This window comes from Pogona vitticeps, chromosome 10 (genome assembly GCF_051106095.1).
Source record: "Pogona vitticeps strain Pit_001003342236 chromosome 10, PviZW2.1, whole genome shotgun sequence".
Taxonomy (NCBI): domain Eukaryota; kingdom Metazoa; phylum Chordata; class Lepidosauria; order Squamata; family Agamidae; genus Pogona; species Pogona vitticeps.
The window spans coordinates 1,022,334-1,047,299 of record NC_135792.1 but is presented as its reverse complement, the minus strand read 5'-3'; the positions used below and the strand labels follow the sequence as shown (position 1 = coordinate 1,047,299).

At 58.3% G+C, this 24,966-nt stretch overlaps 2 protein-coding genes across 2 annotated transcripts; one reads left to right on the top strand and one right to left on the bottom strand.

The window, feature by feature from the left end:
- The first annotated feature begins 2,932 nt into the window (after positions 1 to 2,932).
- Positions 2,933 to 10,004, top strand: SLC22A31 (solute carrier family 22 member 31). Its single transcript, XM_072980651.2, has 9 exons — positions 2,933 to 3,312; positions 4,329 to 4,432; positions 5,085 to 5,239; positions 5,409 to 5,577; positions 6,965 to 7,110; positions 7,327 to 7,435; positions 7,774 to 7,988; positions 8,411 to 8,522; positions 9,183 to 10,004. Exons 1-9 carry the CDS (start codon positions 2,968 to 2,970, stop codon positions 9,616 to 9,618), a joined length of 1,791 nt encoding a protein of 596 aa, XP_072836752.2. The 5' UTR covers positions 2,933 to 2,967; the 3' UTR covers positions 9,619 to 10,004.
- A 144-nt stretch (positions 10,005 to 10,148) lies between these two features.
- On the bottom strand, positions 10,149 to 23,557 carry CDH15 (cadherin 15). Its single transcript, XM_020788240.3, has 14 exons — positions 23,406 to 23,557; positions 18,739 to 18,894; positions 18,445 to 18,600; positions 18,061 to 18,205; positions 17,339 to 17,499; positions 16,801 to 16,929; positions 16,105 to 16,290; positions 15,361 to 15,614; positions 14,417 to 14,556; positions 14,026 to 14,262; positions 13,093 to 13,332; positions 12,108 to 12,244; positions 11,791 to 11,955; positions 10,149 to 10,887 (listed from the first exon to the last, which is right to left on the bottom strand). Exons 1-14 carry the CDS (start codon positions 23,457 to 23,459, stop codon positions 10,690 to 10,692), a joined length of 2,358 nt encoding a protein of 785 aa, XP_020643899.3. The 5' UTR covers positions 23,460 to 23,557; the 3' UTR covers positions 10,149 to 10,689.
- Between the last annotated feature and the right edge of the window lie 1,409 nt (positions 23,558 to 24,966).

The window sequence follows — 24,966 nt, the reverse complement described above, 5'->3', positions numbered from 1 at the left end:
GTTGTGTCTCCGGTGGGCTCTTAATTCCTTTTCCCAGATATGTCTGTCCTAATTCTTTTGGAGGGGAGAGAATGCATCTTTTTTTGTGCACCTGGAGTTTTTTTATGTGCAAAGTGCTCTGTGCTCTCGCATGCTGCAGTACCTCTGATGTGTGTCCCTTTTCCCAGAGAAGGAACTAAGGACCATAGGGGGGTGCCTTGGGCTCATCTACTGCCATCTTTGTCAGGCAGAGAAAATCATGCAAGAAAGGGCCGAAGGTATCTTGGGTGTGTGCGTGCGTGCTCAGTGGCAGAGCCCCTGTCTTACGTGCAGGACCCCCCCCCAAGCTTCAAGCCAAGACATAGAACTGGAAAAGGATCCTACCCAAAATGCTGGACTCACTTCTGCTAGTCAATGTTGACATTAAAAATCTAGCTGGGTTTCTTAGGCCTGCCCTCCAGCCTTGGATCTGCGAAATAAGTGCTATATTCCTTCCCTGCCTTTCTTTTATGGCCAAGAGATTGGGGGGGGGGGAATATGGGAACAGGTGTAAAAAAGCCCACATGCACACACATGTATACCCCCCAAAACTGGAAAAGAAGTGGCTGTCCCGATTTGGGGCTGGTGGAAACAATAAATGATCGAGAGAGGTCACCCTGGTGGGAGTTTGAGGTGGCCTCTCTTTAATTAATACCTGGCAGCAGCCACTACAAATAGCCGCAGAAGAAATTTCCAGGTCTGCCCCTCTAAGTGTCACCAGTGACTTGACCAGAACAATGCAGTCTTTCCCCTCCCCCCCCAAAGGTGAAACTTCTCAAAGGGTCCTTGGCAAGGGCCAGGGATGGATCCTGTGATCTGTAATTCAGGGCCCCGACTCTTTTGGTATTTGTTGCAAGTATTTCTTGGCATCGCATGGAAAGAGGGGCTGTGCACTGGATGACGGTTGATTTGCAGGCCCTGCTGATCAAGACTGAACAGGTCCGGGGTGATGGGGATTGCAAACCGATTCCAATCCAGAGCACAAAACAAATCAGATGCACACATGTCTTTTGCTATACCAGGGTTTGCTTGTTCGTTTGTTTTGAAGAAAAGCAAACTTTAAAGGTGGCTAATATGGAAAGCCTTGAAGCTAGTAGACTTAGATTTCTCAGGTTTACTCCCATCCTTCAGAGTTTATCATGTCTTTCAAATTTCAAAGAAGAAGAAGAAGAAAGTTGCATCTGTTTGGATTTTCCACCACACCCCATTGACTGCCTCTTTAAGAATTCTTAGTGCAGGTGTTTAAAGCAAAATGTCATACACAGAAAATGCCTTGGCATACAAGGAAATGAGATGAATTAACATTGTTTCCGAAGTAGAAGTATACAGAGGGACAATACCCTTCATAGCCATTCTGTCTGTATTCTCTGAAGCAAGCATAGAGGGCCATATAGTCAAAACAAAGAGCCTGTGGTATGTCCACCTTGACTTTTTCATGCCAACATTGTGAAAGAGCTGTTTGTCTCTGATGAGGATGTTGGTACCTCAAGAGGAGGAAGAAAAAAACATATGTTGCTCAAGGCACCCAGAATTTTGCAAGGCAGCCAAGTGGGAGCACAATATGAATGTTCCTTTTAGAAAAACTGCCACCAGATCTAATTACAAGTCTGACAAACTGGAGATATGCAGCAGCAGGGTTGCAAGAAGTACAACAGAAAGGACAAAGGATGGGCGATCCACCTTTTCCTCTGAAAAGATGCTTGAAGCAACTTTTGCCTCTCCTGAGATGAACAGCTGGCCTGAGATGAAAGGTTCCTTCCTGCAGACTCAGTCTTTAAAAGACAAAACATAAAAGGAGAAAGGGATGGGGAGGAAAGAGGAAAATTGCAGGCACCTCTGGAATGTGACCACTGAAAAGTTTGCCTTCTACTGCAATAGGCACCATGGCTGCTCCTGTAACAGCAGGAAGGATGGCAGGCTTCTCACAAGCTAGGAAGGTGTTTACAAGCAAACACAACACCCTTGGTTGAGCACTGGGCAATTAGAGATTGTTGGGGGATTAAAGTCGCAGGAGTTGCGAAAGGAAGGTTCTCAGCGGGAATCCACCCACCCACCAGCTGAGGGAACCCAGTGGGCCCTGTTACAAGAGAGGACTTCAACAAAGGCCGGTTCCAGGTAGTTTCCCCGCTGCTTTTGTGTAGTCACACCAAGAGAGAGGCAGGCTGGAACTTTCGGACTGAGCCCAAAGATCCTTGGTCGAGCCCTCGGCCCTCGGGAAGCACTCATTCCATGGCACTTCTCAAGCAGGACGAGCGCCTGTGATAGTCAGCTGAAGAGGAGAGAGAAATCCTGACTCCCGGGGTTCTTGGACAAAGGGGTTTCCAGGACCTTTCGACCCTGGATGACTAATTTCGGGCTCTGGAAATCTTTTGCGCAGCACGAAAAAAACAGAGCAGCCCACCCTCCTCGCCCCAGAAGCTTTCTAAAAAGTAGAAACTGCCCGTCTCTACCTCCAGCAACTAGTTTTGCTGCGGACAAACGTGGAAAAGTCCACTCGGGATGAAAATGGGCACGGCTTGCTTGCTAAGCCCAGAGAAGAAGGGGCCCGAGGGATCATCCAGCCCAGCCCCGATCCGTCGGGGATGTGCGGGGGGTGTGTGTGTGTGTTCGACTCCCAACCTCGGGCTCTGCAGCCAGGTCCCCCTGCACCGCCGGGAGCGCGCCGCCCGAGGAGTCTCCGGCGCCGAGGAGGCGCTGGGGGCGCGCTCAGGCCCGCCGCTCCCTGGCTGGCTGGCTGGCTGGCTGCCTCCAGGGCTTTCCTCGACGGCGCGCGGGGCGGGGGCCGGGCCCGGCTGGGCGGACGGCCGCCGGGGGAGGCGGGTTTCGAGGCGGGGCGCCGGAGCCCGGCCGGCTGGAGTCGGGGTGGCGGCGGCGGCGGCTGCCCTCCTGGCTCTCTTGCTTGCGCGCCCGTCCCGTCGGAGCGCTCCCTGCGTGCCTGCGCCCGGGCGGATGGCCCCAGCGACGGGCGGCTTCGGGCGGCGAGCGTGGCGCGTCGCGGCCGCCTCCTGGTTGCCGGCCGTGCCGCTGGCCCTGGCCCTGGCCTCGGGGCTCCTGCTGGCCGCCCCGCCGCCCCACCGCTGCCGCCCGGACCCGGCGCTCCTCCCGGCCGCCCTGCGCAACGCCACCGGCGCCGCGCTCCACAACGCCTCGGCGCCCCGCGGCAGCCCCTGCCTGCTCTTCCGCTACCCGCCTCCCGGCGGCGCCCCCGGGCCGCCCAACGCCACCGGGCCCTGCACCCGCGGCTGGGAGTACGGGCCCCCCGAGGCCGGCCTCCGCTCCACGCCCGTCAGCCAGGTCGGTCCGTGGGCGAGGGCGAGGGCGAGGGCAAGGGCGGGGGCGGGAGGGGAGCCGAAGGCGGTGGCCGCGGGACCGGGCAGGGAGAGGGCCCCGCCGGGAACCGGCGGCCCCACTTCGCCCGCGCCAGGCTGGGGAGGCGGCGGCGGGCGCGTCAAAAGCGGTGCCCCTTCCAGAAGGTGCGCGGGGCCGGAGCCACAGGCGGGAAGCGTCCCTTTTGTGGCCTGCAACCCGCCGGCCTTTCCGGGGGCCAAGGGGCTCCATGCAACGGGGGAGGGGGGAGAGCGGTTGGCCCAATTTCTCCCGGAGCAGCGGGCGAGCGAGCGGGCGGGCCGGCGCGCAAAGAGGCGAAACCTTGGCCCTTGATGCTGGGCCAAGCGCTGCGAGAAATATTTGCGCACCTGGTAGGAAAGCCTGCCCTTCGCCAGAAGCTCTCCTCTCGCTCACCTTCTCTAGAGCCCGGGGGGAGGGGGGGCTGCCGGGGAGCAGGACGTTGAGCCAGGATCTCCTGGCAGATGGCCGGAGGGTTGGCAGGGGGTCGGTCGCCTCCTCCCCAGAAGAGGGTCCCCCCTCTCCCCCACCGGTTCTTCTCCTTCCCACAGACGCTCTCCCGCTAAGTTAAGCTTGTTGGGATCGCCGATCCCCCCCCAGGAAAGTCTGGTTTCTGTAGGCAACTGCAAACAGAAACCAAGAGAAGTAAGAGGTGCCTTTAAACACCTGCATTTCCGTTTCCACCGAGATGACCCCTGTTTCATCAGGTGCAAAACCAAACCCTAAAACAGAGTTTGGGGCACCTTAAAGATGAAGAGGATTCATTAACTCCTGCACACCCTGTCTTCAGCCCCAGGTGGAGGAGAGGGGTCCAGGGAAACTCCCACTGAAAGAAAGGCTCCTTCCTTAAAGCTGCCTGGGCAGTTTCGTGGGGGCTGGCATTGGCCTTGATGAAACAGGCTGGCACAGCTGCCTTATCTCTGTCCTGTATTTCGTGCCCCCTTCCCCCTACCCTGGCTTCGCAGTGGGATCTGGTGTGCTCCAACCACTGGAAAGTGCCCCTGGAGCAAACCACGTACCTCCTGGGATGGCTGTTTGGCTTCGTGGTCTTTGGTGCCGCCTGTGACAGGTAAACCATCAATTTCCTTTTTCTCCCTCCACCAGGACCTTCGCCACCTTGCTTCACTTTCCCTTGAGCTTCTAGCAGGTGCAGCTTGCATGTTTGTGACTCCTTGGTGAGGACTAGATGCTTATTTTAGTCTTCCTAATTGAGATCTAGCAGCAGGAATGCCTTATCTCCTGCACTGAGCCAGAAGAGGCCAAGATCAGTTCCAGCATTTGGAGGATCAAGTCAGAGAGGGTCGAAAAGTCACTTTGCTTCCTAAGATCTGGAGTTGTAGACGACTGGGCTAGACTAGAGGACCAAATATTTTTATTTATTGTAATAGGGTGGGCTGTTAAGGTGCATCATATTCTGCCAAAAGTGTTAATTGTTGTTGAAACGTAGTGTTTGCACAGTCAATGTGGGGACAGAGCCACTTGTGTCCTCCTGATGGCCAAGCCTAAAATGACACTCCAATTTCAAAGATGTGAAATCGCAAAGCAGCATTTGGAGGATAATCGTACGTCCTTTATGGCTGAAAGCTGCTCTGCTTCTAATTGCAAAGCTTCTTCTCTTGCCTGCTGTAGTGGGCCATGGTGCTTTCATCTCTGTTGCAGCCAGGGTGAATTTTCAGGCCACCCTGCAGCCTCCCTCCCTGTCCTCTGTTGAATCTCCCTAGGTTTGGTCGGAGGGCCACTTTTGTTTTGGCCTTGATGTTGTCCATCCCATTTGGTCTTGCCGTGGCCTTGGCTGTCAGCTACGTTATGTTTGTCATCACACACCTGGCCTTCGGGGCGATGCTAGCAGGCACCTTCGTCTCCCTCTACATTGCACGTGAGTGACCTCTTGTCACCCATTCAGCTGTGGGGTGGGCCCCAGAGGAGTGTGCCCTTCCATGGTGGCCTTGCACACCTGGTTCCATCCCTCCCTGCTCTCTCTTCCCCCTCCCCCCGTCGCCACTGGCCCTGCGGCTCACGACCCTCCCTCCCCTCTCCTTCCCCAGGACTGGAATTGTGTGACCCTCCCCACCGCCTGGGGGTCACCATGACGGCCGGGTTCTTCTGGGTGGCGGGGGAGCTGTTGTTACCCGGGCTGGCTGTGGCGTGCCGAGAGTGGCGTCTCCTCCAGGGAGCAGTCACGCTGGGGTTTGCACTGCTGGCTGCTTGCTGGTGGTAAGTATAGCTCTTCCTGGGTGGGGGGGAGAGACACATTCCTAAAAGGGATGGGGGTCTAGAGGGATGCGAGCCGTCCAGGGCGTGCGGGGAGAACATCTGCATTTCCTACTGATCAACTCTGCCACACCATGAGTTCCCTTTCCTAGTGGGTCTCTGTGTCCCAGCCCTTGTTTGAACACCCACACCTTCCTCTCCACACCCAGCGTTGCGTAAATCCCAGGAAGCCGTTAGAAGCAATTGCAGGGCGGTGGGGGTGGAGGCGGCAGGGCTGAGCACCGTCCCGCCACCCTTGAGCTTAAGAGCGCCATCAAGATGGTGCTTCAGAGACGAGGGTTCTCTCAGTCCCGGTCAAGCACCCTCAGGCCGGGTGGCCTTGGCAGGGTTGAGGAGGTGCCAAGTGGTTTGCTGTGGGATCGGCCCCAGCAGTATTGGCCAAGTGGGGGTGCCCCCCCTCTAGCCTAGCCAGACACCCCCGCCAAGGAGAGGCACCTCAGGCAAATCAGTGGGAAACAAGCTGCAGGCACTGCCGGGCTCCTCCGTTGCCGGTCTCCTTTCTCTTGACAATATGCGGGGGGGGGGGGCGCTCCGTTTCGCCTCCTTGCAGAGGCTGTTCTTTAGGGTCCCGGCCGGGCACACCTGTGCAGAGTCATGAGGCCGAGGCGTCAAGGGTGCGACTCGGCCAGGGGCTGTGCCCACAGCTCCAGGTCAGGGTAGGGCTTATCTGCCTGGCAAGGTAAACAGCACGGAGGCCAGCTTCTCGTTTTCTGCCACGGCAAGCGTGGCCTTGTGGGTGGCTTTCACGGGGCAACAGGGACTGTGGAAGCTCCTTCTCTCACGAACAGGCTTGCATAATAAGTTAGTCCAGAAGCTATCTTTTGTTGCCAGGTCCCTAATTAATTCTGTGAAAGAACCCAGGTCTCACTGGGACTGAATTAAAAAAAAAAACAAAAAAAACCACAACTCTCTTTCTGAGAAAGTTATACGTTTACACCCATTATGTTATTTATCATTTACCTTAAGTTTTAAGGACAATTTTTGGTTGAAGTCGTAATATCGTTGGGAACAAAGACCAGCAAAGCAAAAACACTTCCTTTTGCTCCTAGCTCCATGTACTCACTTTCTGTGGGGAGTGAATTCTGGGCCATGGGGGTCCAACGCCGGGCGCCACCCCAGAAGTCTCGCCTGGGCTGTTTCTACACCCTGCTGCTGGTGCAGACGGCGGGGTTAGAGCAGGCAGGATTGGCCGAGGCTGGAAAGAGGAACGTGCCAAGCCATGCTGGTGCCCTTCACGGCACGGTCAGCCAGCCGCCTTCCCTTGGGTTACGCCACAAGGGCACGGGTGCTCAGCTTCCCCTCTCAGGCTGCATCTCTCCTTTTGGCGCAGGTGCCCCTCCCTCTTCCCGGAGTCGGCCCGCTGGCTCCTGGCCACTGGCCAGCTTAAGGAAGGCCAGAGAGTCCTGCGCAGCTTAGCTGAGGGCGGCGGCCTCTGTTTGGAGGAGGACTCCTACGTAGGGGAGCAGGACCTTGCAGGTGAGGCCTCGGCAGGGGCAGGAATGGCAGGTGGCACGCTCAGCCACGCTGCCTCCTCTCCCCCATGGAGGAGCTGAAGCTCATGGTGGTGGTGGTGGTGGGACATTGGTCCTGCAACCGACAGCCACCTCCTCCCTCCGCCTTGAGCCCTCCTGAGGTTGCGGCTGCGCGGCCTTGGTGTGGGTGTGGTAACAACCCCCAGTTTCCTCCCTCCAGAACAGGATGCCTCGTCGGGAGGGGCTCCCCAGCCCCACTACCACAGCCTCTGCCACCTCCTTGGTACCCGCGTGGTGTGGAAAAACAGTCTCATCCTCGGCTTCACTGCGTAAGAGCCAGAGAGGGGTGTTTTATTTTGGGGGGGGGGAGAGAGGAAAGAGTTATGGATGGAGATCTGGGGGTGGAGTGGGAGGGGGTACTCAGAGAAGGGAGAAGCGGGTGTCGGATCCCTCTCCCCTTTCTTCTTGATGCTTGTTGTCCTTTCCCAAACCCTGTTTTCCCCAGGCCCGGGCCCCTGTTTGGAATTGGCCCCAAATCGCTCAAGGAACCACAGTGCATTGTTTTCATAGCTGCCGTTTAATTCATGGAGCCTCTTACAGCCTTTCCGTCTTCCTTCCTCCCCTCCCCCGCCCTTCCCTCTGACTTGCTGACCCCCCCCCTTTCCAGGTTCATTGGCAGTGGGATCCGCCACTGCTTCACACGCAACCTGGCCCCCTACGGCCCCCGCTTCTACTTCCCTTACTTCCTGCTGGCGGCCTGCAAGGGAGTCGCCCTCCTCTTCCTCTGCCTAACGGTGGATCGCTTTGGGCGCCGGGCCGTCCTCCTGCTCAGCACCATCCTGACGGGCGTTTCCTCCCTGCTCCTGCTGGCTCTGATGCAATGTAAGAAGAGGGCTGTCCGTGGGTGAGGCGCTTGGGAGGAGGGACTCCAAGGGCACCCCTGCAAGGTAGTGCGTCTCCCCGGGAGATCTCTGCCTGCCAGAGACTATGGCACACGGCGCTCAAAAGAGCCATGGATCGGCCCCCTGGCTTGGCTGTGCCTCAGGGGGTCTGTACTGTGGCTTCTTCCGAAGAGACAGTCATCTCATCCCAGTCTGACTCTGGTGCATGCCACTTGGCTTGCTTGCTAGAGCCACCTGTCGAGGTTCACCCTGTAAGCACTCTCTTTGTGCAGGCAGATTTGATGGAACAAATGGTGATCTGTTGTGTGTGTGGTAGTGGTGGTGGTGGTGGGAGGTTTGTCCCCTGCCAGGTCCTGCTGCTGAGCTGTCCTCGCTCTCTTCCTTCCCCCTTGCCTTCCCTAGACCTCATGGCCTGGCTGGTCCTGGCGCTCTCCGTCCTGGGCATCCTGGCGTCGCAAGCGGTCGCTGCCCTCAGCATTCTGTTTGTCAGTGAGGTGCTGCCCACGGTGGTCAGGTGAGAGAGAGAGAGAGAGAGAGAACCCTGCCTCTCCCCCTATGTGTGCCTGCGTGCGTGCATGCCCACCCATGCAGAGGGAGAAACTAAACTCCAAAACCTACATTTAAAGTGATAACAGCAGCCTTACCCCAGGGAGGCAGGGCATGCACACACAAAGGTCTTTTCTGCCTGAGGCTGTTCAGTCCCTTGTGAGTGAGCATCCGAGAGGCCTCGTGGGCTTTGCAGGCAGCCGGTCACAGGATCTCAGAAGCGGGACCCCCACGCCTGGTCCTCCTGGTGTGGCTGGATCCGTGCTCGTGGTTCTGGAGGGTCTCAGGAAGGATAACCCTAACCCTAACCCTCCCACCTGAACCAAGCAAGAATGCTGCTCTCGTGCGGTGGCTCCCCCTGAAGGTCCAAATCCTGTACTCTCCACACACTGGGTAGCAGGGCACGAGGGGAGAGCCCGGCCTGAGAGCCGAGGGAGCGGCTGCCGGTCCGAGTGGGCCATTTTGGGCTAGGGAGGTCAATGCGGCAGCTGCCTGTCCTTCCGTGGCGGTGGCAGCAGCCGCTGGGGCAAGGAGCAGGAGAAAGAGCAGCACAGGATGAGGCCCTGGAAGGAAAGAGGGAGAGCAGGATCTTAGTCCCACCTGGCTTCCCCCTCCCCCACTTCTGCAGGGGATCCGGGCTGGGCCTCATCCTGGCCACCAGATCGGTGGGCTGGGCGGCCGCCCCCCTCATGGACATCCACAACAGCCGGGGTTTCTTCCTCCACCACGTGGTCTTTGCTTCCTTCGCCATCCTGTCGGTGCTCAGCATCATGCTGCTCCCGGAGAGCACCAACAAGCCTCTGCCGGATTCCCTGCACGAGGGGGAGAACCAGCGCCGGCCCCCGCTCTTCTACGCCAAGCGCCACCGTCGCCACCGTCGCCACGACCACCTGCCGCTGCTCGCCGCCCGTTCCGGGGCCAGTCTCTACGACCCCGACAGCTACGCCCGCCTTGTCACGGCCACCAAAAAGATGCTGGCCTCACGGCATGGATCCTACGGCCAGCAAGCGAGGCCCTTGCTTCGGGACCCCTCGGAACGCAGCGGGGCGCGGGAGGAGATGTAGGGACCATGGACCCTTGGACCAAGTCTGCCGTTGGAGGAGGGGATGAGGGTTTTTTTTTAGGGCTATAAGGAACTGGAACCCAGAATCCTTTTGCATTCACACCTCTGGAACAGGGGGCCACGTATGTGTGTGGGGGGGGGGGCGCTCAGCCCCAGGAGAGGTTTTGCTGGCTCACCAGTGCCTTTTCCTGCAGAGGTTTAAGAGGAAGACCCCTCCTCTTGCACACACTCCCTCCCTCCTTTTTTTTTTCTCTCTTGGGGCTTTTCCTCTCTCTCTCTCTCTCTCTGGGCTGAGCAGTCCCTCCATGCCCACTTTGGTACCATCGGCCCGGCTGCCCTCTCTTGTGTCTGCCAGGCTAATAAAGGGAGTGCTGCCTTTGTTGGTGAGTCGTTTGGGTCTCCTTGGTGTCCGTCTGGCCCCAGAGCATCGCTGCCCCGCATCCTCCTTCAGTGCCCAGTCGGCCGAGAAGACCATGCCTTGGGCAGCCACGTGCCTGCCCGGGGGGGGGGGGGAAGGAGCAGCATGCTTCACTGGTGCCCACAGAATGTGGGTTCCACAGTCTGGTGGGGGCGGCACCCGCCTTCCCTCCCCTAGAGCGCAATGGGCAAACCTCCCCTTTTCACACCAGCTGTGTTGCTACGTGTCCCCCCCCTCCCCGTGAAGAGAGCCGAGTAGCAATCTGAGCTGAGCACCACTTGTTGGAGCCTCTCCTCCTCTGCGGGTGGCCCTCATGCGCCTGGCGATGCGTGGATCCTTCCTGGTTTGGCCCTGGGCCTGTTCCTTGCATGGCCCGGTGGGGTCAGGTGCCCACCTGAGGGAGCTCCTCTCTATGCCAGGCGGTCTTTCAGGTGGAGGGGTGGCTGTTCTCATCCGGGGGTGGGGGGAGTCATCAGGAGGCCTGGGGGGTGCTGGAGGGCGAGGAGGAGGCTCAGCTGTGGGCCGTGGCTGTTGTCCTGAGAAGCAGGCAGGCCTAGGGCCAGGGGGTGGGGGTGGGGGGAGTGGAATCTTCTCTGGATGGCTGGTGGAATCCTGGGTCTTATTGGGACCCACCTCTCCACCTTCCTTCTCCTCCTATTGACCGTACAGCTCTGCCAGGCGCCGGAATCGTGGCCCCCAGTCGTTGAGGTAGTCGTAATCCTGGTCCTCGTCGGCTAGACTCGAGAGGATGGAGCTGAGCGAGCCCCCGGCCGAGCCTTCCCCCTCATAGTCGTAGATGAGGGCGGTGTCATAGGGGGGGACGCTGGGGTCGCTGTCGGCTGCCTCCAGGCCCTGTGGGAGGGAGGGAGGGAAGGAGGGAGGGAAGGAGTGGGGCAGGGGATGTGCAGAGGGAAGGAAGGAAGGAAGGAAGGCCAGTGAAACCGCCTGGGGACAGCCCCCCCATCCCTGAGGCAGGCCTGGGGCCATCTGCCCCCCTCCCACTTAGGCATCAGCCTCTAAAGACTTTAATTTTGTTTATTTGTCTCATTTATTGGCCACCTTTCTCTTGATTAGATTTAATATAGGATGCCTTGACCTTTCCAAACACCTTTTTACCCCCACTGCTTAGAAAAGTACAGTTTGGGGAGGCCATCCCTTAGAATCCCTCACCGGTCCGAGAGATTCTGAGACATGTCATCCAGAAAGAGACTGATTCCCCCCCCCCCCAAAAAAGGGGAGAGGTCGCTAAATGTGGCAGTTTGTACAGAAGCAGAAGGGAAGCGCTCTCTCGTCTTCTGGTAATGATGTTAGTGGGGAAAGGAACGAAGTTCAAGGAACTTGTTCTGTGGAATGAGTGATTTCACTGCTCGGAGTGATTTCACTGCTCGGAGTGATTTCACTGCTTGGAGTGATTTCACTGCTCGGGACCCACCTGGTTTCCCTGTGGAGTGGGAACGACTGCTCACTGGCACCCCCCTTAAGAGCCTCATAGGACGGGATGTGACCCCCTTCTGAGTCCATCCAAGGGGGTGACGTGAGCCCCCTGCCCCATGGCAGAGTTGTGGGACCTGGGGATGCCTCTAGAGCTGCCTGTCCTTCAGGGGAGGGTCTTGCTCGTGCAGAGGCAGAAACGGGGAGGGAGTCCCTTTGGGGTCGTCCTCCCCCCTTGCTTGGGCAGCTCCCCTCCCCGAAAGGTTGACCCCCCCCTCTCCTTTGAGCCCCTGCCTGCCTGTTTGGCCTGCTCCTGCTCCCTACCTCAAGGATGAAGTCTTCTATGTCCGAAGGGCAGGCAGGCACCCGCCGGGGGTGCGGGGGCAAGGCGTAGCCATAGGGGGCATCTCTCCGGCGCAGGGGCTTGCCCCGAGGTGACGGCAGGGGAAAGAGGCCCGGGTTGCAGAGTTGGTTGAGGTCGAAGGCGTCCTGCGGGAGGCAAAGGGGCAGTTATGGCCCCCGACCGCACCGGCGCCTGCCCTAGAGTGGGGTGGCTAGCCAGCCGGCCCAGTGCCCCCCCTCCCTCCCTCCCTCCCAGCCGTGGCTGGTGCTTAGGGCTGTGGGTCCTGAGAGAGGCTCACCTGGTCTTCTTCTCCCCCTCCTTGCTCATTGTAATTGAGGACGTTGTCCCTCAAGTCATCTTGGGAGCCCCCCAGGAGGGCCTTGCAGAAGGCCTGCCGCCGGGAATGCTCCAGTGTGGCCACCAGTAAGACCAGTACTGCCCGTAGAGAGGGAGGAGTTAAGGGAGGGTGGTGAGTAAGAGAGAGAGAGAGAGCACACACACATGTCTCAAAATACCTCACTGGTTTCCTACAAGGACCTGATCCTGCAGGTCCATTCCCCTCCCCTCCCTCCAGAACTTCAAAGGCTTCCGTTACAACTTTCATCACTGTTAGAAACATGGCTGGGATGATGGGAACTGTAGTCGAACATACGGAGGGGGGGGACGAGGATGGGGACAGCCTCCCTAGATTTTTCTCAGTGCCTGGATGATCTCTCCTTCAGGTAGACCCACCTGGCTGCCACCCTGCGGCCGGGAAAAGGTGGTCGAGCCGTCAATAGTTTGTTGATACGTTTAAAAGGATCCTTGGGTGGCTGTTGGCAAGCAACAGGTTTAAGGAAACTTAAGGGAGCCCACGGAAGATCACCCATGAAACTGAGAACCGTACCCCCCCCCCCAAAAAAGAGAGAAAGCCCTATAGAGTGTCACCGGAAATCAGGGAGCATCGGAGATGATCCTGAGCATTCCTGGCGGGAGGTTCCTCCTGCTTCGAGCATGGAGGCAGGAAGGAGACAGAAGGAAATGCCCTGGGGCTTGGAGTCTGGCAGCTGCTCCCCGTGAGCCCATCGCCCTGTGGAAGGAGGACCAAGCTTCCCCATGGCTGGGGTGGGGGCCGGGAGGACTGGGCAACTCCACACAGTGGAGGGAGGGAAACCGGCCGGTTCACAGCACGATGGGTCCAAGGTCCGCACAGGCCTTTGAGGCTGGGACTTTGGGGCAGAGGAGAGGCGGGCTGGGACCCTCACTGCCTTGTGAAGGAGAGGCCCCGACCCCCTCGCACTTACACAGGAGCAAGAGGGCGCTGCACAGAATGATCATCAAGGCCCCCAAACTGAGTCCGGCCACAGCGCCCACCACGGCGGCCACGTGGCTCCGGCAGGAGCCCCACTCATCGCAGGCGCACACGGAGACATTCAGGAGGTGCTCCCGGACCCGCGGAGGAGAGCCGGAATCGATGATGAGCAGGGCCACTGCGTGGAGCCCTTCGGCCACGTCGCCCGGGGGCCGCAGCAGCGCGTGAGTCCCTGCGGAGGAGGACGAAGGGAGAGAGGAGGGAAGTGGGCAGAGGAGACACAGAAAGGGGACCTGGGGCGGTGGGGGGGTTTCCCTTTGTGCCCAGCAGCCCCCTTTCTTGTGCCCTTGGAACAAGCCTGACCCGAGGCGGGGGGGGGGTCTCAGACTGGCTCATGGTGAGGGGCGGCCTAGAGGAAGTCTAGTGAAACTCCGGAGAGGGTTCTCACGTCAGCCACGAGGGTGTTGGCTCGGACCAAAGAAAGGCAGGCATTTGCAAAACCATTTAGAGTAGCATAGCAGTTATTCCTGGCTTTTCACCTTGGCTTACCCAGGAGCAGAGGCTGCGTTGTTCAGACCAGTGCTGGCTCTTGTCTTCCTTCGGGGGATGCCCATATAGCCGCTCCAGGGGTGGACTGGAACTTCCAGCATCCCCAGCCACCACAGCCAGTGGCCTTGCTGGCTGGGGATGAGGAGAGCTGTAGTCCTGACACATCTAGAGGGCCCCCAAGACAGGAGAAGTCTTGCCCAGGCCATTCCTTGATTCAGAGTTTGCCACCCAAACCGTCTTCCTTCTGTGATGCATTAGGGAGGGTCAGGCAGCCCATGTTCCTCTCTTAGACATTCTCTCTGTGTGCGTGCGTCTCCCTCCCCTCCTGAACAGGGACTGTTCTGGGCTCCGTCACACGCCAGACAAGCAAAATCACCGTTGGATTGGCTGAGCGTCCAGTTGCCGGCCGGCGATTCAATGCTCTCACTGGGGCCGAGGCGGAAGTGGAAGGGCTCAGCGTGGGGAGGCAGGTCTTCATCCGTGGCGCTCAGCACCAAGCCGCCACCCCCTTGGCTGCACAGCTCCCGACTCCCAGGAAGCAGGAGAGGTGCGTGGTCGTTGACCTCCTGCACCTCAATGGAGAGGGTGGTGGTGGCGCTGAGAGGGGGGTTTCCTAGAAGGGAAGCAGACAGGGTCAGTCACCCCCTTGAGTGGCAGGTGGATCGGTGGCTGTCATGCAGGCCTGGCTAAAGTGGAGCCTCCATCTGAAGGGGAAGTCTACCCTGATTCTCAGATATAGCCAATGGGAAAGAGGGAAGCTTTCTCACCATTGTCAGTGGCCACAATGGATGTGGTGTACCGGCCATCTGGGAATGTTGAACGCAGGGGCACCTTTCGGAGGGTCTGCACGAGGCCAGACTCCGGGACCACTTGCAACCAGCTGGCCAGGTCCGAGGCTGCAGAGAACCTGGAAGCAGGTTGGCGAGAGACAGGGAGAGAGCAGGGTTGGGTTTCAGCGTGTGGGCGCCGAGGTTGCCTCCCCAAAATCATCCCCCAACCTTCTCTCCCCAATCACATCCCGCTGGGTGGAGAAGTTGCTCTGATTCCAGTTTGACTCCGGTGATTATGGAAAAGCAGAAAGAACCGGCTAGGTTTTGTCCCACTGCTTTCCCCTTGGCCATAAGGACCAGCCACATGGCTTTTGTTTTTAAAGGAAGCTACCATTTTCAAGCTGCTAGATTTTTGTGCCACGGTCCATGTCCCACCTTTCCTGTGCCACAGAGCATGTGCAGAAGCCTGGGATAGAGCATTAATACAATTGTGTGCATTGGTGGAGGTCGGGGGGGGGGGAGCAGGACAATAGACAAATATCCAAACCGGCTCCCCCCCCCTTTTTGTTTCCAGGTGTGCACAGAGATTGGTACTTTTAGGTGCCCTTCCTCCCAACTTCTTCCCCCAGGTATCATCCTGCTTTTTCCTGCTCATTAGCTAGAGAAAGTCAGACTCTAGAATAGGCGCCAGCAGACAGACACCTGTGGGAACCAGCATTAGGGGCTTCTGTAGAGACGTTTATCAGCCGCTTCCTCCCTGCACTCACTCCGTACATGGGTTTCCCAAGGTAATACCAGAGATCTCCCCACCTTCTCTTTTCTAACCTCACTAACAGCCTCCCGAGAAGTGATCCATCTTATTCAAAATCCTACCAGGGCCTCAGAACACTCCCAGGGTGAGAGCAGGAGGCGTATGGAGAGGAACTGCACTTCAGGCTCACCTGAGGTCCTGTGCTTGATGGGTGTCGGGGTCGCTGGCAGAGCAGAGGATGATGGCTGTGCCTGGGAGGGCGCCCTCCTCCACCCTCCCCTTGCAGGGATGGTCCCGGAAGAAGGGGGGCTCGTTGGCATCCTGAACGTGCACCCACACGGTGGCCAAAGCCCCGGCTGCCTCGGGGGCCGAGAGCGCCAGCGGTCTTTGGTTCTGGACGGAGACCAGCAGCTCAAAAAGATTTTGCTCCTCGTGGTCGAGGGCCTGGTGAGAAGGGACAGGCAGAGGGAGGTCAGCGTCCCCTGTGTGTGTCCACCGCTAAAAGCCATGGCCTTCCCTACCTCCTTTTCCAGTTCTTTGCACTCTTTTTTTTTGGGGGGGGGGGAGAGGGCCTACCAGGCCTGGCTTTCTCCAAGGGAGGGTCCAAAGACTTAACTCTGCTGAGCGATCCCAGAGGGTTGATCCCATCTTCGTTTTGTAGACCGAAAGGGCCTCGACCCTTGTCCAGAGGGAAGGCGTGCAATGTGCTTTTCTGCACCTCTGCTTACCCGCCTGCCCCGTAGCTAGAACGTCCCTCTGGTTGTGGAATCTATGCCCCTAGCCAGAGACGGGGAGGTGGAAAAAGCTGCGGTCCCTTGGAACGGAAAGACAAGAAGCACTCTGCATGCGCTCAGAAGCACTCACGGTATCGTCCACCGGTTCTGGGACTCACAGGAGAGAGCTTCCAGCCCAGTCTCTAGGGGACCCTCCTTACCTTCACCAAGGAGACCACACCATCATTGGTGAGGGGGTCGGTCTGGATGGCGAAGGCCCCTTTCGGGTCACCCTCCAAGATGGTGAACTTGGCCAGCCAGTTGGGAGAGCCCGGGAGGTCCTTGTCTTGGACCATCAGCCGCCCGATGACCGCGTCCTGCTTGTTCTCGGGGGCCTCCATGGAGAACTGCAAAAAGAGGGGTTTTTTGGTGGCAGCGGTGGGGGGTGGCGGAAGGTTTAAGAGAGGAGGGGCCACTGGGAAGGGCCCCTTCCTTCCAGGATGCCTCCCTTTAGCGGCTCCTGTAGGAAAGGCCACAGGGGGAAGCCCCGTTTTTGCTAAAATTGGGAGGAAAGCCTCAGGCGAGGTGGTGTGGATCTTGTCAGAATGCTCCTGCCTCCCCTCTGAGCCCTGGCTAAGGGGATTTCCTGAAGAGAAAGGAGTGGGGTGGGAACAGAAGATAAACAAGGAGGAGAAAGAAACAATTTTTTTTTTTTTTTAGCCCTGCAGAGGCTCGGTCAGGGCAGCTGGACAGGACCCCTAGCTCTTGAGTGATGGGTCCCCTGTCTGGCAGCATTAGAACCTCTCACCGGGCACGTCTGGAGGATGCCTTGTTTCGGAGAGCTGCCTTTGACGGTCCCCCTCCTCCCAACTCTGCCGGGCGCCTCTTCTGTGAGGAGGCCCGGGTGGGTTTCTTACCTTCTTCTGTGTGAACTCGGGTGGGTTATCGTTAATGTCGTCCACGTAGATCACGGCCGTGGCGGTGGTGGCCAGCCCCTCTCCAGACATGTCTGCCACTTGGAGGGTCAGGTTGTAAATGCCCACCATCTGGGGAACGAAGCAGGAGGTGAAGGAGAAAGGAAGACCCCGGTGCGCAGAAAAGACCCCCCCCCCATACCCACACCCACAATCACCCACTTGGGCCTGAGGCTCGCACAGCCCCGTCCCCAACCCCCCCCCCATCGCCCGCACCGAAGGCCTGGTTTCCTGCTCCATAGCCCTTACAATGGAGCTTGGAAAAGCTCATGGTGTTGTTGTGTTTCGGAGCCCTCCAGGCCTCCTGCCTTCCCCCAGCCTGGGGATCTATTGGGCTGGATGTCGGTCTAGCCTGCATCTCTGTAGCCCAAATATCACGCTCTGTGTGCCCGAGGTCCACGAGGGCATGCCGTCGTTCCTCTTAACAGAGGCTGCCATCCTTTTGCTTTGTGTTGCGGCTTCCCCGACAGCTGGTGCGTACCTCCCGGTCGAGCGCCACGTGCGCCGTGTGGATTTCCCCCGAGAGCTCGTCCATGGAGAAGAGGTCTCCCACGCCCGGGTCCAGGATGGAGTATTTCAGGGCTGCGTTGTCTGTCTCGGGGTCGTCTGCGTCCGTCGCTTCTGCCTTCATCACAAAGGTACCTTTGCAAAAGAAAGAAAAAGAAGCAGAAGCAGCAGAAGAAGACGTCCCAGTTACGTGTTAGAAATCATTCGTTCCTGTTCATGATGTATATGAGAACCATGGTGTCCACGGGGAATCGGTTCCAAGCCTCGCCCCATCCTGGAGATGCCTAAAACTCTGGATATAGCAAACTCTATGGAACAGGTGGTCTCTGCTTCCCTCTAGCAGACTGTTCTGGTAATACACCTTGGAAACATAGTTCTCTGTTTTTTAATTTAATATGTTCACATCGCGGATAAGTGAAGCCGCAGGTATTGATCCCGTGGATATGGCGGTCCTAGTGTGGTCTTTCATAATGGATTCATGTACATTACTCATTTCAGCATTTTCAACCCGACCGCTCTTCCAATTGCCCAGCCGCATCTCCGTGACAGAGAACAGCAAACCCTAAGATAATGGTCTACCTCACAAAGCTGTTGTAAAGCAGGACTGAAATAGCACATGCAAAGCCCTGAGGGAGGAAAGGTCTAGGAACAGGAAGGCAAAGTTGTGAAGGGGCCCTTTTTCTTGCCCGCTCTCACCTGGGGGGGCTCCTTCCACAACATGCCCTACGAAGACGTTCTGCCGGAAGAGAGGCCGGTTGTCGTTCTGATCCATCACTACAATTTCCAGGTCAGTTGAGTCTTCCAGAGGCTCTCCCCCGAGATCGAGCGCATAAGCCTTGAGCTGGATGGGCCAAAGGGCGAAGAAGCATCACCTCCTTAGTCCCTTGCCCTCTGTCATCCTCACTGCCGTTACCCCCCCCCCCATTGGTCACAAAACGCTGGGCTTCGGCCCAAGCGCTGCGCCCTTAAGCAATGGAGGCTTCAGCACGAAGCCCTTGAAGGAAAATATCAGCTCTTCTTAATACTCTTTTACACCGACCTGGGCTGCGATGGGTCCTTCTTAGTCCAGCCCCTCCTTACCCGGAAGCGGCCGTTCTTTTCTCGGTCCAGCATCGTGTTCAGGTAGACCTTCCCGCTGAGCTTCTCGATGGAGAAGATTCCCCGCGGGTCCTCATCGACTCCCGGTCCCTTGATACTGTAGATCACACCTCCAGGCCGCTGCTTGTCTGATTTAATCTGCAAAGGGAAGGGGCCTTTGCAGCTGGAAGGGGCCCGGGGGGTGGGGGGGCTCCCAGCCAGAATTAGGGAGAGCGGACGAGAGCCTTGGAAGATGCTCTGGACAGAGACAGGGAGCCACCCCCCTCCCTCTCTTACCTGCACCAGGAGATGGGGAAGCCGCTTATGGTTCTCTGACACGCTGATGGGGGGGATCACCCAGGCCCTCTTGACCCTCCCCAGCCCGTCCTTCGGCTGCCGGAGATGCAGCACCGGGGGCTCGTTAGGGCCAGTCTCTTCGGCTGCACAGAGGACCTGCAAAGGAAAGGGGAAGCCACGTCGGGGTGAGCGGTCCAGCCCAGATTGCAAGGCAGGAAGGCTCCTTTACACACGAGGTGCGCTCTCCTTCAAGCAAGGGCAGGACTTGGGCCATGGAGGGACACCTTTATCTTGGGGGAGGGGAAGGGTCTTCTCCCGTCTTGCCTCTTGAGGGCCACCCACCCCTGACCAGCCTGCCCGAGGGAGCTCCCGGAGGGACCTTGCTCAGGAAGAGACGCGGACCTTCCCTTTCAGGCACGTGGGAATGAAGCAGAAATAAAAACAAACATACGTCTTGCAGCAGAAATGCACGAAGGGAGCCCTGATGCCAGTTGTGAAAGAGGAGAGGAGGGGTGAGCGCTAAAGGGCCCCCCGTCCCGCCACGTGTTCAAGTCAAGCCTTCTCCCCCCCCCCCTCCGGCTCTCTTCACCCGGAGGTGCGTCTCCTGCCTGGAGCTTTGGGAAAGCACAGCAGGCCCCTGAAAAACGAGAGCAGTCCCGCGCTTCCCGCCTGAGGACTAGGAGCATGCTTTTAAGATAAGAAAGCAACGTGGAGGCCCTGTGGCGAAGCCACGCCAGGTATATTTCTCCCCCCTTCCCCCCCCTTCCCTCCCCGGCAGCATCCCTGGAGTGAGACCAGCCCCGAAGGCGCCTCTTAAAGACGAGTCACCCCCATCTCCCCCCTCCACAAGATGCACGATCTGTCTTAAGCGCTTGGGAGTATTATGGGATCTTTCCCTGCAGAGACCAAGGGCTGAAAGGCTGTTTTGTGGGCTGCCTGAGCAGGGTGACTGCCAGGGGTGGGTGGGGGGCGTCCCCCCTTTGTGATGGGGAAACAGCTGCCCGCCCGGGACCCTGGGGATGCGGGGAGGCACTGCTCGAAGGAGGGCATCATCTTCTCCCTCTCCCTTTCTCCTTGGCATCGTTTCGTATTATCTTGATGCCTCTCCAACTGGAACGGCCCCGTCCCATGGAGTCCTGAAGTGTGTCGTTTGGCATAGCACTTCGAACTCTTTGCTGTGCTTTGGACTAGATCTCCCCCCCCCCCAATGGGGCAGAACCTATGGGGATTTTAAAAAAAAAGCAGCCGGGGTGGGGTGGGGTGGGGGGTGGCAAGAGGGCAGGTGGGTTGAGAATGTGCTGCTGCTGCTGCTGCTGCTCCCCTGCACCTCCACCCATCATCCTCCCCTCCCCTCCCCTTCCCACTGTGGCAGCAGCTGTTCTGCAATCCCGGGCTTCTGAGCCTTTTTGTTCCCCTTTTGCAAACCATCCGGGCCCCCCTCCCTTCGGGCTGAGCGAGAGGCTGCCTTGGAAGGACCTTCCGAAACTCAGCCCTACCCGCTCCCCCTGTTCCCCCCCCCGGGGGGGGGCACCCCAAGGGAATCCTTGGCCACTTCCTGCATCTCATTCCTTCTCTGAGAAAAAGGATGAGAGAGGCGTGTGTGTGTGTGTGTGTGTGTGTGTGTGTGTGTGTGTGTGTGTGTGTGTGTGTGTGTGTGTGTGTGTGTGTGTGTGTGTGTGTGTGTGTGTGTGTGTGTGTGTGTATTTTGGTTCCTGTTCTGACCCAGTTGCTCCTTTCCCACATCATTCCAGTCCTGCCTCCTCGGCCTGGCGTGGAGGCTGGATTCTGGCAGGAACTCTCCTTGGCAGTGACCCCCCCCCCCCCAATTGGGCATCCGGTGGATCCCACGGAAATCCACACACACACACCCCGGCCACACAGGGCTGATTCCCGCCAAAGCTGCCTTTTGGTGGGGGCCATGTCCAACGAGACCCCCCTCCCAATCCCTTTCTCTGGTCAAGTGAAGGGTGTGTGTGTGTGGGGGGGGGAAAGGCAGACCCGTGATTTGTAGCATAAGTAAAATTTATAGCAGATTACCAAGGACTTAATAGCAAGGCACGTTCTGGAGAATTTGAAAAGCTCATTTGGTTTGTGGAATTTTAGTGGCACAACCGAGGTTTTGCCCAGATCAGGGTTTTTTAAAGATAGTTCTGGACCAGGCACGAATTTAACCACACAGGCCCCCTCCAGGGCTTCTGCCAAAGATGTGACCCCCCCTTCCCTTCCCTCTCCTCTCCTGCCCCCCCTTTTGCCCTGAAATGTCAGGCATCCCAACCCCCAAATTCCACCCCAGCAGGTGGCTGACCACGGAGTGTGTGTGTGTGTGTGTGGGGGGGGGGAGTGGACAAGCGCCACCTCCGGTGCAGGGAAGGCCACCTCTTCCCCTCCGGCAGGCGCTCACGCACACCCTGTAAAAGCACACCATCCCCCTGTCCTGCTTGGAGAAGCCAAGAGGCTCCTCTGGGGGACAAAAGGGGTGTGTGGCTGGGGGCTGTTGGGGGGGGGAGGAAGAGCTACAGGCCTGGGTTTCTCCTTCTCCCATTTCCTCCTTGGAGGAAACCTTGGGCTCAGGGCAGGAGAAAGGGGCAAGGACTCTCTCTCTCTCTCCCCCCCCCCTTCCTTCCTTTGTGAGCTGCACTGAGCACTTTGTATTGGACAACAGGGAGGAGGTGTGTTCCTCTTTCTCTTGGAGCGCCGGCTGTTAGCCTGGTGTGGCCAGTGGAACTCCCTCCCCAGGCAAGCCCGATGGGCTCCACTCTTGTTGGTGGACACTGAGGTTTTCTGCCATTCCAGGCGGCCTTCGGCTTTTGTGCCTGGTTTTAACACTAGCTTTTAGAGAAGGGGTTTAGCTTTCTCCGAAAGTTAAGGTTTTGTTTTAAATGATGCATTAAACCAGGTTTTAATAATCCCCGTCCATCGTGTGTTGTTTCTGAAGGTGGGCATGAAAGCCAAACCACTGGGAAAGGACGGAAACTGTGGGGCGCTGCCCATTCAGTGGCTGAAGGAGAAGGCGGACCTGTGGCCCCTTCCTCCTCATGAGTTTTGCTGACCTCTCTGAATGCAGGCACACAAAGAAACACACACAGAGAGAAACAGAGGGGGGGGGGCTCTCCAGTCCAAGATCAGCTGCAGAGTGGCGCTAATGCAAGGCCCATGGAATGCAGGATTCCTGCCGATTCGTCACCGGAGTGGGCCGCATTTCTACGCTCTCAGCTGTCCAGCTTGAACGTTTCACGGCTTCTTATTGCCAGAGGGGCAGCTGGCAGGAAGGGGGAGGGGAGCCCTGCCTGTCCAACATGGGGGCCCTCCCCCACCCCGCCAACCCTGTGGAGAACTCCAGAATCCTTGCCCACCTCCTGATCTAGAGTTTGTTTCAAAGTCTGGGGGAAAGACCCTAAGCCATCGTGGCCGAATCTTTCGGGGTCCCACTCCTTTGGCCTGGTTCTTTGAGCAAAAACGTTAAGACACAAAAGCTCCAGGGTGCAGGGTGGGCTGGCAGGTGGTGGAGAAGAAGGGCCGCCAGAGGCACCCTCCGCCACTGGGCCAAGAGCAAAGACCCTCGAAACTGGGACAGGGCAAAGAAAGAGGACAGACTGGTTTGCCTGCAGGAGTAAGGGAGCCCCGCAGATACCCAAGGAGCGTAAGGGAAGGGGGGCGAGCACCTTCTCCTCATTGACAGAAAGTGGGTGAGTCGGAGGAGGGCTGGGCTGCTGGAGCATCATCACACCATCCAAACAAAGGCACAGCTACATTTCCAGACAAGGATGCTGCTCAGCCTCCCACACAGGCAGAGAACTGGGCACAATTGCAGCTTCGGGGACGGTGCAGCTCCCACACCCATCCTCCGGGGAGGCTTAGAGGTTCCCCGTGAAGCAGGGGGACCAGCTGCTCCCTCGTAAGAACCCCGCCGGTCCTTCGCAGGCCCTGGTGCCTCCACCTCCTCCTTCCACGGCTACGCTCCCAACCCCACCTCCGCTAGATGTGTTTAGAGCCCGAGACAGGGTGGTCCAAAGAAAAGCACTTTGTACATGCACGGAGGCACCCTCGCCTTTCTTCCTGCTGCAGCTGTAAGTTTAGGAGTTGAAGCCAAGCTCTGGCTTTTGCGAATCATGTAAGACACGGTAAAGGGGAGGTGGGTGGGTTGGAAAGCAAAGTGAGGGGTGCCCAGTATGTCCCTCCTGTTGTGTCTCACACAATTTGGGTTTTGTTCTGTTTGTTGTGTGGTTTTAGTTTGTTCACCAACCAGCAGAGCCCATATGCTCTACTTGGACGGTACAGAAAGGAAAGGAAGGCATTCGAGAGAAAACTGGACCCCCATCTGTCCCATCTGCTTTCATTTGGATCCCTGCACTGACCAGGGGTGCCGACTCAGTGAGTCTCGAGGCCCCTTCCAACTCCATGAATCTATGATTCTGTGATGATGATGATGACAGACAGACAGACAGACAGACAGACAGATTGATTGACTGACTGACTGACTGACTGACTTGTGGGGAGCCTGGAAATGAACAAATGCCAGGGACTGGATCTCCACAAGGACATTGAATGGAGCTTGGTCAGGATCCTGCACCTCCCATGTCCTGGAGGAGACGAACAAAGGATTCCAACCCAACCCTCCCAGCAAAAGTGGGCCTGTCCTCCCCCCCCAACACCTGCCCTGCCCTTACCTGAGTCCCAAGCATTGCCAGGAAGGAGCAGGTGAGGGAGATGAGGGTGCCCATCCTGTCCGGCGCCTTCAGAGGAGCTTAGGGTTGGCTGGACGGCCCTCGTCCCCTTCCGTCCTTCCTTCCTCCTCGCCCACACGGACGGAGCAGATCTGCTCTGGACAGAGCTAAAATGACTGAGGTTGGCCTCTGACAGACAGCACATGTGTTGGGGCTGCTCTGGATGGGGCCTGGGAGAGGAATGTTGGGCCAGCCGGCAGGCAGTTGGGAGGAGGGCTGGGGAGCGGAGGGGCTTGGGAATTGTAGTGCCCAGGCACTCTCTCTCTCTTTCACACACACATACACACACACGTGGCCACACAAGCACTCACGACTCTGGGGAAAGGAAGTGGGTCGAGGCAGCTCTTGGTCCTGCAACTCCCAGAAACCAAGTCACAGCAACGGAGGGGAGCGCTGTAACCGGCCCAAACAGCACCTCCCAGGAAGGTGGCCTTCTGGATTTGGCCCTGATCTCTCCAAAGCAAATGGGCTTTGTTTTCCGTTCTGGTCCCTGGCGTCCTCTCCCCCCTTTCTTTCTCCCCTTCCTCTCCCTTCATGCTCTCAGCCACCGGGCAGATTTGGAGAGGCTCTGCTCCGGTGTGAGGAAGAGCAACCCACCCCACCACCGCGGGTCCGGGGCACGAGGAGACCTTTCCTCCCCCGAGGAGAGCTGAGTCTTTTGGTCCCAAAGAAGGGCATCATCTGGACGGACAGAAAACGGAAGCCAGCCTTCCTTCGGTGTCGAGAAGCCAAGCGAGGGGAGCCCAGTCTGGGGTGGGGAAGGCCAAGGGAGGAAGACGAGGAGGAGGAGGAGGAGGAGGAGAGAAAGCTCAGGGGGCGGCAGGCTGAGGAACGAAGGGCCCTGGGCAGGGCGCCCCCCCCCAGCGAAGAGGGCTCCAGGGGCCACACGTAGCCTCTCTCTCCCTCTCCCTCTCCCTCCCTCCTTCCCTCTTTGTCTCCAGGGGCTCAGGGGCTGGAGAAACCCAGCCGGCTCGGCTCTCCCCCTGCAACCCACTGGCCTGTCAGCCGGCTGATGTTTCCAAACAGCTGCCGCGGCTGCTCCATCCGTCCAGAGAGCGCCTGCTGCCCAGGCTGGCCAAAATGTGGGGGTGGGGGATGGAAGCAAGCAGGGAGCTGCAAAAGGCAGGCGGGTCGCGGGGGCCAGCCAGCCAACACCCCCCCAGCTCCGTCCCTTCCTCTAACCCCCCCACCCCACCCCACCCCAGGTCAAGAGAAAAGGCAGCCCGCCGTTCTTCCACCGTATGGTTTATTTTGTGACATATTTGCTCGTTGCTTCCAAGTCCTGTGTTGCCTTTGGGGAGTTGAAGGTGCCAAACACGGCTCTCCCCCCCCCCCCCCCCTCACGTTATCCTCACAAGAGCAACCCTGCGAGGGAGGCCAGCCTGAGAGAAAGCGAATAGTTCAAGGTTGCCTGTGGAGTTTTATAGCCGGGCGGGCATTTCGTGGCAGGCCCCCCCACCCTCCCACGCTGGCTGCAGTGCTCCCACCTCTCTTGCTTTGCCCC